Source organism: Saccostrea echinata, unplaced genomic scaffold (assembly GCF_033153115.1).
Source record: "Saccostrea echinata isolate AGI-Se365-2 ecotype Australia unplaced genomic scaffold, CSIRO_AGI_Sech_v1 ptg000054l, whole genome shotgun sequence".
NCBI classification, from domain to species: domain Eukaryota; kingdom Metazoa; phylum Mollusca; class Bivalvia; order Ostreida; family Ostreidae; genus Saccostrea; species Saccostrea echinata.
The window spans coordinates 1,771,382-1,784,677 of NW_026889803.1; the positions used below are offsets into that span (position 1 = coordinate 1,771,382).

General features: G+C 33.5%; 2 protein-coding genes across 2 annotated transcripts in view; one reads left to right on the plus strand and one right to left on the minus strand.

The window, feature by feature from the left end:
• Window positions 1-13,296, plus strand: part of LOC133204531 (transmembrane protein 132C-like) — a 91,996-nt gene that overhangs the window by 27,500 nt on the left and 51,200 nt on the right. The window lies entirely within an intron of this gene.
• Window positions 5,250-13,296, minus strand: part of LOC133171781 (carboxypeptidase D-like) — a 29,187-nt gene continuing 21,140 nt past the window's right edge. Inside the window, exons 17-26 of the mRNA XM_061306580.1 lie at window positions 12,898-13,066; window positions 11,165-11,357; window positions 8,466-8,601; window positions 7,874-8,002; window positions 7,574-7,678; window positions 7,150-7,181; window positions 6,824-6,955; window positions 6,380-6,568; window positions 6,152-6,260; window positions 5,250-5,898 (exon numbers count right to left, since the gene is read on the minus strand). Coding sequence (XP_061162564.1) covers window positions 5,666-5,898; window positions 6,152-6,260; window positions 6,380-6,568; window positions 6,824-6,955; window positions 7,150-7,181; window positions 7,574-7,678; window positions 7,874-8,002; window positions 8,466-8,601; window positions 11,165-11,357; window positions 12,898-13,066 — 1,427 coding nt within the window. The 3' untranslated portion in view covers window positions 5,250-5,665. The remainder of the gene's footprint in view (window positions 5,899-6,151; window positions 6,261-6,379; window positions 6,569-6,823; window positions 6,956-7,149; window positions 7,182-7,573; window positions 7,679-7,873; window positions 8,003-8,465; window positions 8,602-11,164; window positions 11,358-12,897; window positions 13,067-13,296) is intronic.

Sequence of the window (13,296 nt, forward strand, 5' to 3'; positions counted from 1 at the left end):
AGCGATAGCGTTATAATCATGCCCTATATGATATGGTTTGCATATGACAAGAAAGATAACTCTTGCAAATTACTTGCATGACTTTGATATTGAGACATTGTTTGGTTAATTTCTATGCAAAAGTTTGAAGTCCTTTTCAGATCCCATCCCTACCCTGCATTCAACAGATTGAATATATATGTTTTAATCTATAGTAATTAAATGACATGTGTAATGAATGCTTGCACATATTATAAATTTGATCATAATATGTCCCCTAGCTTGTACATGTAGTTCTTTAGAAATGATTTTTATTCCTATATCATTCTATGTAAATCTTTGGATCTCCTTTGAGGACGATCTCTGCTCCACTGTGGTATGATCTTGAATTATAGCAGTACAAAATATATAACACAGTATCTTTATAGAACACATACACTATATATGCTTGCATTCAAGTGTACGTTACAGTGAGGCAACCATCAGAGCCATAAAGCTCAGTTGGTAGAGCACCTGTGTAGAGACTGAACTTAGTAGGCCAATTTCTTAATAATGCTTATTTAAATAACAGTCACATTTTCTACTATTCTGTTAAACAAATTAATTTGAAGATTTTTGAGCCAAAGTTTGAAGATTTTCAAAAAAAGAGCATTCCATACACAGTTATGCTTCGTAAAATATCTTGAACTTAATTCTTTTGATCTTTGATATCTCAAATACATGATGAATTAATTGTTGGAGTGAGTTGATCCTAACCACTTTATTTTTACCACAATATTTCAAATCGTCAGATATATCTTGAAGTTTTTTCTCTGTTTCATCGGGTTTGAAATATCAAGGTTTGACTGTATTCCTAATAAAATATTGACCCCAAATCTCATTATGGCCCCACTGAACTGGCTTAGGGAGCTATGATTTGAATCTTTAAGGTTTTGCCAAAGGTCAATATGTCCAAAAATTCATTTTTACAATACCTCCAAAACTATGTGAGGTATAAAGTTAAAAATTTTACAGTTTATAAATATATCATTGATTAACAGATAGAAAATATCATTTGAAAACAAATATTTAAAAAAATATATTTTTTAAGGAAAAAATTTCAAAAAATTTGCATATTTTAAAAAAATGCAACTGCTTAATTCTGTACTTTTAGTGAAAACCATCATTGCAGAAATAATATATGTATATCAATGAAGGGCAAGTTGGACGTGAATGGTCTCTGAAAGGCTGTTATTGAAAGCATGACATGTATATTATAAAGACAAGACCCTTATAAAATCCGCCATTTGCAATGTACTTTCGGTTTCAAATCTTAACATTTGGATAAAATAAACAGGGAAAACAACTTTCCAGAGGCTATCGAAGTCCAACTTGCCCTTCATTGATAAACATATATTGCTTCTGCAATGATATGGCTTTCACTAAAAGTACGGAATTAATTAGGTGTATTTTTTGAAAATATATGCATTTTTTTAGAAGAATTTTTCTCGATAAATATTTTTTTTAAGTATTTGTTATCAAGTGATACTTTCTATCTGTTAATCAATGATATATTTATAAACTGTAAAAGTTTTAACTTTATAAACCACATAGTTTTGGAGCTATTGTAAAAATAAATTTTTGGACATGTTGACCTTTGGCAAAACCTCAAGGAAAGCATCGCTGATATATTTTTCTTATTTCTGGCCCAGTGGTTCTTGAAATATATTTCAATGATTCCTGCTTACTTTACTATTTTAATATTAATGATTTCACTTTGGAGGGGGTTTGGTCTTTATTGTTGAATTATTATTAAAAGGATCAGCTACAAAATCTTTCAATTACTGTATAACCATAACTGAATCAGCCCAAAAATCTTCTTGTAACCATTACTGGATCATGCAGCCCCAAAATTTTCTAATAACTATACATAACCATTACTCGATCAGTCCCAAAATCTTCTAATAACTACATAACCATTACTGGATCAGCCCAAAAATCTTCTAATAACTACATAACCATTACTGGATCAGCCCCAAAATCTTCTAATAACTATACATAACCATTACTGGATCAGTCCCAAAATCTTCTAACAACTATACATAACCATTACTCGATCAGTCCCAAAATCTTTTAATAAGTACATAACCATTACTGGATCAGCCCAAAAATCTTCTAATAACTACATAACCATTACTGGATCAGCCCTAAATTCTTCTTATAACTACATAACCATTACTGGATCAGCCCTAAATTCTTCTTATAACTACATAACCATTACTGGATCAGCCCCCACATTTTCTTATAACTACTTGACCATTACTGGATCAGCCCCAAAGTCTGAGTTTTTTCCTTGCCAAGAACACAATTTCTTTAAAACAAAAAAATGTTCAAAACTTTTTGAGATACTCGGTACCTTGCAGATATATATACTCAGAATACGTGTGCTTGCCATCCAATTTTGACAAGTTATACTCTACAAATGTACATGTAATATTTTGAGATAATGATCCACAAATTAAACATTGTATCAATAAACTCAAGCCAATTAACTACTCAATTCAAACATGACAACTTCCTTTATCCTAAAATAGAAATCAAACTACTGTTTCATAAATTTATTCATAAAACATTTGCAATGCAAGTAACAAAAACGTGATACAATGTATTAGACTTATGTACAATTTGTAGATAACTCATATATGTTTACATTCATGTACATGTATGTTTGATTGAGATGCATGTAGTAAAATGAGAATATAAAAATATGAAATGATACTGATATACATGTATTTTTATATTTTGGCAATAATCTATTACAAACAACCCATGAGAGCAAACAAACTATGATCATATCCCTAAGCTGAAGGAAATGTGAATGCCTTTATTAAAACGAATATGATAGATTGGGTTCTCGAGATTATGATGCTGAATCTGAGTACATGTAATAACACAGAAAACTATATAATATATTATTGCAACTAAGGATGATTTAGTTCATAGTAACGTATAAAGTAAATAAAACCTAAGAAACAATATACTGTGAATTCTTTCATGTGATAAGACCTAAACATGCAAACCAAAGAAATAAATAATAAAATGAAAACATGCTAAAGCTATACCTATTTCAACATATTCCCCAAAAAATGAATACATGTATTAAAGATTCCATTTCCCCAGAAAACGTATACATGACATGAATATAATATACAAACTTTAACAATTACAGGTATCTATTACCGGTACAAAAAATTTAAATCTAAAATCTTGTTCTCTCAGTAATGACATGCCTAAGTCAAACATGAAAAAAAAACCCACTCATTTGACATTAGCACATGTGATCAAACAATATATGAGTACATGTACTACTGAACAAAAGAATTTTTCAATATTTCATCCTTGCAATTTTACAAAATACAGGCATATAAACTATGTCATAGTATATGTATTATGAGAACAACAATTCATTATATTAAAGATTTATAAATATTATTTGATTAAACAGACTATGAAAAATTGAGCAAATATAAATCCTTTACTGTAAAGTTACATGCCCCTATCAAGACTATCACATTAAAAAAATTTCAATTACCCTGTATGGTAACTTGACATTTTCTGTTTATGAAAATATATTGGTCCTCTCGATATACAGATACATATAACAATTTACATGTATATTTTAAATTAGCAAATGAACTTGTTTCTGATTCAAAATAAAAGTCCCTGAAATTATGTATGGTCCTTTTAAAATACTTGTATATCAAACAACTGATTTGGAATGTTATACATTGGTATCACAGGCAATTAAATTTTGCATAGATATCAACAGCTTCCTGACATATCTCTCACACAAGTTGCATTAATGTTTAAAAGCCTGCCTCTTTAACACTTTACATAGGATCATTATCATATCATTTAATTAAATGCACTGTGTCCTTTCTATTCTTACAACTTTAGATGCATTAAATGCATGGATTATTAACAAGGATTATTAACAAAGAAATCTTAATCAATATCAAAATGCTACATAAAAAGCAGATCTTGTTTTAAAATCTTAATCAATATCAAAATGCTACATAAAAAGCAGATCTTGTTTTAAAATAATTAAACTACACTTTATTTAAAAAAAAAATACATAATAATTTGTGCACTAGTATGAATACTTCTGATGCTGGTAATTACACATTAATATCTATATTAATTACAATAGGACGCCATTAGACTGATGAATAATATCAGAAAATATTCATAATACTGGTGAACAGATTCAAAAGTATTGAGGACATGCCCTTTTCTGATTCTTCATGGATAGATCTACATATATAATTATTACTCCGTCAGTATCCTAACAATTTATAATTTGGAGTGCATAAATATTCATGCAGTAAAAGGGTTTTAGTTATAATAATATACAAATTTTAAATTTACTTTGTGTGTGTGTGTGCGCATGCATGGAAATGATAGAACAATTTTTAGTAATTTTATTCCAATTCTACAATATATCTTAAAAAGAAAAATGTAAAAAGATTTCATACATAACAAGAATAAAAGAAATTTTGGATATTTAACAGAATTTATACTTATCATTTATAATTTTTATAAAAAAAAATAAACAAATAAAAAAAAAAACAAAAACAAAAAAAAAACATGTAAAGAATTAACGTGCTACACTGCATTAATTACACCAAGATACACAAAGAACATAAGCATTCCAGTTTTTGTCAAAGTTGAACACCCTCATATACTTATAATTGTACATATATGTAATGATTTAGTGACACAAAACACACAGTTTAGTTCAAAGTTTAAAAATTAGTCACTTAGTACTTAAAACTTAAAAAGTTAGTTGCACATGTACATGTAAATAAAATATTTGTGCATTATTTTCTAAAGTTTTTGAGGAACAAGACTATAATCATTCAGTGGGATAGTTTTGAGGAACGAGACAATAATCCTTCAGTGGGAAGTGTATAGTATACTTTGCTTATGAGTGTTATTCAGTGGGTAGTGTCTAGTATACTTTGCTTATGAGTGTTATTTATTCCAATAAATGCTGTTTACAAAACAAAAACAAAACCAGAACTCCACTGAGGCTGCAGTTCTACTGGTTTGTACATTTAGGAAGAAAGGTAACATTTTGAAAAAATTTAAAAGAATTTTCTATTTTTAGTAACCATTGCAACACCATTCACTGAAGTGAAAAAAAGATACACAGATCTGTCCAGTAGTAGTCTATTTGTATATCAAGTTTTCTTTAAGCAATCAAGATTGTGAAAAAAGAAGTTTTCTAAAAAAAAATTGTCATAACACCATTCATTGGCATCAAAAACTCATCAAATGAATTATCTGTCTTATCCTTGTTTACTAGTAGTTTTGTTGAAATTGAACAAAGACATTAGGCACTTTTTAAAAACTAACAGAACGCTAGACAGATGGACGGTGGACACTCCTGGTCTTTGACCAGTACCATAAAGACAAGGTTTTAACATAAAATGATTGCACTTAAGGACTAAATACCACTGAAATCAAATATACAAACCTTGACACATGAAAAAGCAATATTGGTAGCTGAATACAGAATCCATTTTGCATAAGTTCATACACAAAATTTTTTTGCCAATAATAAATGTGAAACAGTTAATTTCGTCAGTTTCTAAGAAGAACAAGAAATTGACTCTGAACACTAGTAGATACCCTAGCTAACAATTTACTGTGAATTCTTTAGTAACTTTTTATCAAACATATTATCCTCGTCTGAACTGTAGTCATGGTATTCCTTGTTCATGAACTTCTTTGTTGATCCATTGTCATAATATTCATCAAAATCTTCTTCATCATCATCAAATTTAAGTCGGGAAAATCCTGCCGTTTTCTTGGAAGCTCTGGCTTTTACACAGATTATTCCAGTACATAACAGCAACAGTATCAATATAATAAGGGCTGAAACGCAACATGGAATAATAAGTAATCAATGTTAATATGAAAATTTATCAATCCTGCTATACGCATGGCTATATGCCTATCTAAACTGTACGTAATAAAACTCTGTAGAGAAGTTAGCAGAGTTTACATGCAGAGAAGCTTGATTTTTATGATTACTAATAAAACATTCATCATGGATACAGGTCTGAGAGACACTTCCCTGTTCTTTATACTAAAAATTACAGAATGGTGAAGGTACATGTACACTTACAGGTAACGACAACAAATGCGGTCTGAGAAAACCCCAATATGGTGTTTGGTGATTCCAGCATAATCACAGTTTCATATCGCCCTTCTTCTGTATTTGGCACCTTAATACTCTGTGAAGATAAAAAGCATGCAGACATAGCTAGAATATCATAAAATTTCAACCTACATATTTCAATTAACCCTTAAATCTATGAGTCAGTCTGATCATTTATTACAAAGAAAATCCTACCATTTTCTTGTCTTGGTAGCCATGACACTTGATCATGACTTGGTAGCTCGCCGGTGGAAGATAAACATGGAACTTAGCCTCTTCATTTACTTGGTACGTCCAACTAAAGCCCTTGACTCTTATTGTGGCATTTATCATTGGATTTTTATTTTCTTTGTCTACTACTACTCCACTAAAACCTTTATTAGCCTGAGGAGAAAAAAGAAGTCCATGCATTTATTTCATCTTTCTTGTTTGTTCATGACTGGTATACACAGATTTCCATACTGAAGCATTTAAACATGAACTTCTGTGCTATTACTAGGATGCAATATGTGCTGCTATTAAAAGATCTGATGAAGAATTTCTATCAAAATACCAATAGTTATGTACACTGTCTTCAAAACCATTTCTTTCATTGGCTCTATAAATCTATCTGCCATACATACATGTATAAATACCAACCTCTGTAACCATGTCTAACATGGGCTCCCTGAGTTTATGCCAAATGTTGAGGAGTTGATCTTCATTTGGGTGATGACAACATCCTGTGGAAATCTCCATAGGAATGGAATGACAGTGTTTATAGGCATATTCCTGGAAAACAGAGCATATGTTAAGTGAATCATTCAGGATGTATTTCATCCAAACTTAAAACAAATAGTTACTTAATACTAGATTTTCTTTTTTACTTTTTTTTCTGGTCTGTATTAGTTTGCTACGTCAGACTTCATTTTAACAATTGCATAAAATTATAGGTTATTTTAGCTCAAAATTATAAGCTTTCTTACTAGAAAACTGCTGTTGGAGGAGGTATCACTGCCTAAAATTAAAACAATAGAAGAACTCAAATAAAATTAACATATAATAGTAATGTTGACACTTAAAAAATTGTATGAAACCATATATTTCTAAAAATTCACAAGCTTTATCAGAGTAATCTCCCAAATAAAAAATTCTAAACCTTGTCTTCTTCATCTTTAGTCTCGATAAAATTATGGAAATTGAAAATCAATTTTTAGAAATATGTACCGTATCTTATGTTGTGCACTTGTACATGAACAAATTTTTGAGAAAAGTTTGACAGACAGATGGACAGAATCTTACAAATGACAATGCTATTTTGGTCTTTCATTATGAAGTTAAAAATAAATAAAGCTATACAATGTTGGTATTTAAAAAAATTAAACATGTAATAATAATAATAAAATTCACCTTTTTTGCAGCCCTTCTTTCCAGTTTCCTCTATTGTTGAAAGTATACTGGTGAATTTACTGCCAAGATTATCAAATGCCAGCTTCTCTTGACGGTTCAGATTCACTAGAAATACATTACTTATCCCCAGTATATGAAATGACCAGATGTCTAATACATTGTACTTGTAGTATATGTACATGTACTATACTCTTGTTTTCTTCAGCCCGAATCAATCTTTTCTGAAATCTCTCTTATATCACATACATCAAAGGAGGAGAAAATTCATTGCAATATTTTAAAACATATGATTACATTTACCATATGCTGGAGTACTGACACCCTGGTATCCACTTCTAAACAAAAATGTCAGAGTAGGGTGAACCTTCATCATCCAGTCCATCAATAAATGTGTCTCTGTTTGAACTTCTTTCATCCTGTTTTCATCAGCTGCAAGCATTATTTGAACATTCAGTGTTAATACTCTAAAATCACTTATTTTTGTGGTTTGTGGGAAAAATAATGATTCAAAGGGATTTCATTTTGTGGTTGGTCAGCATAAATCGTACTGTACTTTGTAATTTTAACATTTCATGAAGGACTTGAATATGGGGGTCTCTTCATACAACAAAAACAATGAAAATTAAACCCTTATGAAAATTTGTGATTTCACAGTATGTCAGTGCATCAAGAGCATGTGCTTTACAGGAAATTGTTTCATTCTTGTGTAAAATTCTGAAGATAATGGAGGTCATACATTTTCAAACAGTAATACAAGATAATGCGATGTGTTTTCAAAATTCAATTTATCCCATCTTGAATGAATACTGATGCAAGTGAAACATAGATATTTTAAAATTACTATAAAAACCATTACACAATAATCTATTTACACTGTAGTGAGTGTACATACTGTGGAAGTTTAAAAGTAGGTCAACATTTTTGGCATTGGTTTTGCCCTTGGTGTCATTGCAGCCATCAGGGGAGGCAACTGCAGCTCCATCTGGGTTAAGGACAGGGAGGATATGGACCTTTGATATATTCACCATCTACAGATTTGTAGTGAAAGAAAATTTTAAATTTGTTGGTTAACATACATGTACATAAACTTTTCTGATAAGAAATTAAACTTAAATGCATGTACATGTATATCTGATCATTTCAATGAATCTCTTATAATCAATAACTTTTTGCCCCTTTACTGCCAGTGCTCTATTTGATGCACCTAACACTTTTTGGCACATAAAAATTAATTTGACTTTTTGACAAACAAGAAACATAAAATACAGTCAAACCTTATCCTAAACCTGATGGGACAAAGAAATACTTCAAGATATCCATTGACTCTGGATAGTGAGGTTAAAATACATTAAGTAAAAGTGGTTGGGACTTTCAACTCTCTCCAACATATTCATGGTATTCAAGATATCAAAGTTTATCGTAACGATTGATAGTAATACCAGCTACAAGGAATAAGATATGATGGGGCTCTCATTTGGCTCTAAAACTTACCTTAAACTTGTTAAAATGTCTTTTTTAATCACATAATGTAAAGAAATGAAAGAGTAAGTGCTTAGTTATTCAATATCTCATAATATTACAGGCACTGTTTGTCATAATATCAAAACATAGGTAATCAAAGATTACGAAGCTCACCTCGACGAATGTTATCTACATGTAAGGCAAATTTCACATCATATTTTTTTCTAGTTAGGGAACATCCCAAGATCAATATCCATGCAAGTTTGATTTAATTATAGATCTGCTCAAAAAACTTTTGACCTGTTTAGTAATCAAGAAAATTTTGGTCAGTTCCAACATCCAAAGCAAGTCTGGAAGTTTTCATCCTTAGATGCACTATCTATGCAAGTTTAATCATAACAGGCCATAATATTATGTAGCTACTCCAAAAAATTACCCTGGTCACTCATCTGGAAAATGTACGTCAGATTCAGAATCCAAGGCAAGTCTGGAAGTATCCATCCCTAGATACATCATCCATGCTAATTTGGTTAAAATATGGCTAAAATTCACTCATGTGGAAAATCTAGGTCAGATCCAGCATTCGAAGCAGGTTGGTTAGTGTACATCCCTAGATGCATCATCCATGCAAGTTTGGTCCAGGTAGGGCTTATAGTTACTTGGGAACGAGACTACTCCTAAATCTAAACCTGGTCTCACATGTGGAAAATCTAGGTCAGATCCAGCTTCCGAAGCAAGTGTGGTAGTGTCCATCCCTGGATGCATCATCCATGCAAGTTTGGTCCAGGTAGGGCTTACAGTTACTTGGGAATGGACCTGCTCCTAAAACTTTAACCTGGTCACTCATCCGGAAAATCTACATCAGATCCAGCATCCGAACTAAGTGTGGCCATGTCCATCCCTAGATGCATCATCTATGCAAGTTTGGTCAAGGTAGGGCTTATAGTTACTTGGGAATGGACCTGCTCCTAAAACTTTAACCTGGTCACTCATCCGGAAAATCTAGGTCAGATCCAGCATCCGAAGCAAGTGTGGTAGTGTTCATCCCTAGATGCATCATCCATGCAAGTTTGGTCCAGGTAGGGCTGATAGTTACTTGGGAATGGATCTGCTCCTAAAACTTTAACCTGGTCACTCATCCGGAAAATCTACACTAGATCCAGCATCCGAAGCAAGTGTGGTAGTGTCCATCCCTAGATGCATCATCCATGCAAGTTTGGTCCAGGTAGGGCTTATAGTTACTTGGGAATGGACCTGCTCCTAAAACTTTAACCTGGTCACTCATCTGGAAAATCTAGGTCAGATCCAGCATCCGAAGCAAGTGTGGTAGTGTCCATCCCTAGATGCATCATCCATGCAAGTTTGGTCAAGGTAGGGCTGATAGTTACTTGGGAATGGACCTACTCCTAAAACTTTAACCTGGTCACTCATCCGGTAAATCTAGGTCAGATCCAGCATCCGAAGCAAGTGTGGTAGTGTCCATCCCTAGATGCATCATCCATGCAAGTTTGGTCAAGGTAGGGCTTGTAGTTACTTGGGAATGGACCTGCTCCTAAAACTTTAACCTGGTCACTCATCTGGAAAATCTACATCAGATCCAGCATCCGAAACAAGTGTGGTAGTGTCCATCCCTAGATGCATCATCCATGCAAGTTTGGTCCAGGTAGGGCTTATAGTTACTTGGGAATGGACCTGCTCCTAAAACTTTAACCTGGTCACTCATCTGGAAAATCTAGGTCAGATCCAGCATCCGAAGCAAGTGTGGTAGTGTCCATCCCTAGATGCATCATCCATGCAAGTTTGGTTCAGGTAGGGCTTATAGTTACTTGGGAATGGGACTTGCTCCTAAAACTTTAACCTTGGACGCCGACGCTGACGCCGACGCCGGGGGTATAGCATAAGCTCATCTCGACTTCGTCGAGGTGAGCTAAAAATGACTGTTCTGTTTTTGTGGGAAACATGTAAAATTTGCAATTTAAACACTGCTTTTGGCTTCCAAAAGTGGGTGAATGTATCTGATGGTTATGATGTTAATAATAACTTGCACTGGTATTAAATTTTTGATGAATTGTGCTCTGTAATAATAAACTAAGGGTTTCAGAGTAATGTTTTGCACATCTTGAATCATACCTTTGTTAAAATAGAGTCTTTCCCATATGATTCACACAACTCACTGGCCAGCTGCAGCAAGATCTCCGGTCCAACAACTTCATTACCATGGATACCAGCCAAAAACAGCATGTGTGTTTGTAATGTATGTTTTTCCTTTTTGCTCCCAAAATCCAACATCCATATATCTTTATTATTTGAAGATTTGCCAAGGCTAAAACATACATGTATTATAAGTCTATTATAGTGTGATTTTCTCTTGATTTATGAGATACAGCCTACTCCACTTATACTGAAATTACCAATTTTGAAATATCACTTCTTTTGAAATAAGACTGAATCCCCAGTCATGGTATATCATTACCTTTGCCCCCCCCCCCCCCCCCCCCCCAAAAAAAGGTTAAATTGAAATTGCTTATTTTGAAGTAAATTATTGGTTAATAATGAGTTGTTTATATAGCGGCTATATTAAAGCTCTCCTGACTGGTATCTAGTATCTACTAAAAAGTATTAAATACAAATATGACCGAATTTTCAGATACTGAAGATAAACAAGTGGCCCATGGGCCACAACGCTCACCTGAGCACCTCTGGCCTTGCTGTGTTTCACCTGATTTCTCCCCTCCCCCTTGTAGTACTTACTGTGGCCCCGCCCTAACCCCAGGGGTCATGATTTGAACAATTAGAATCTACACTACCCCAGGATGCTTCCACATAAGTTTCAGCCTTTCTGACCCAGTGGTTCTTGAGAAGAAATTTTTTAAAGATTTTTTCTGCATATTTCAATGTTAAACTTGGATTCCCTATTGTGGCCCCGCCCTACCCCCGGGGGTCATGATTTGAACAATTTAGAATCTGCACTATCCCAGAATGCTTCCACATTAGTTTCAGCTTTTATGGCCCAGTGGTTCTTGAGAATAAGATTTTTACTACATATTTCAATGTAAAACTTGGAATCCCTATTGTGGCCCCGCCCTACCCCCAGGGGTTATGTTTTGAACAATTTAGAATCTACATTACCCCAGGATGCTTCCACATAAGTTTCAGCCTTTCTGGCCCAGTGGTTCTTGAGAAAAAGATTTTTACTACATATTTCAATGTAAAACTTGGAATCCCTATTGTGGCCCCGCCCTACCCCCGAGGGTTATGTTTTGAACAATTTAGAATCTACACTACCCAAGGATGCTTCCACTAAGTTTCAGTTTTCTGACCTAGTGGTTCTTGAGAAGAAGATTTTTAAAGATTTTTACTACATATTTCACTGTAAAACTTGGATTCCCTATTGTGGCCCCGCCCTACCCCCGGGGTCATGATTTGAACAATTTAGAATCTACACTACCCCAGGATGCTTCCACTAAGTTTCAGTTTTCTGGCCCAGTGGTTCTTGAGAAGAAGATTTTTTAACGACCCCACCCAATTTTTGTATTTTCTTGATTTTCTCCCCTTTGAAGGGGACTTCGCCCTTCATTTTTACAATTTAAACTCCTCTTCATCCAATGATGCTTTGTACTAAGTTTGGTTAAAATTGGCCCAGTGGTTCTTGAGAAGAAGTTGGAAATGTGAAAAGTTTACAGACGGACGGACAGATGGACGGACGGATGACGGACAACGGGTGATCAGAAAAGCTCACTTGAGCTTTCAGCTCAGGTGAGCTAACAATGTGTTAAAACATCAATAAAATCAGTTTCCACCATGGACATTGATATGGTCCTATCTTTCCAGCTTAAATCACCCTATTTGTACTATATGTTTACCTGTGGACATTGACCAGTTCCTGACACTGTTTGGAGATATTCAGGAGGAATTCCTTCATTGTGGCTTCTTTGTGGTATCCAATTTCCTTCAATTCAGTATTCAATCGTACCTGGACTTTTGAGGTAGTATCTTTCTGGATAACAGCTTGATGTGATTGTGGTTCAAATCCTAATTGTCAAAAAATTGATTTCGATTGTACATTAATAAATAAGAGGAACTAAAGGCTTTATAGAACAAGAGTGCCCCAACCTTGAAAACAAAAAGTTGCCAGTTTTTCTTTGTTCAGATGCAGAATAAAGTCCACACTATTCATTTTGGTAACAAAAAATATTTTAAGGAAAACAATACAGGTCCTTTCAGCCTGTGTTCCAAAAGAAATCTTCATGGAGTTATTCATC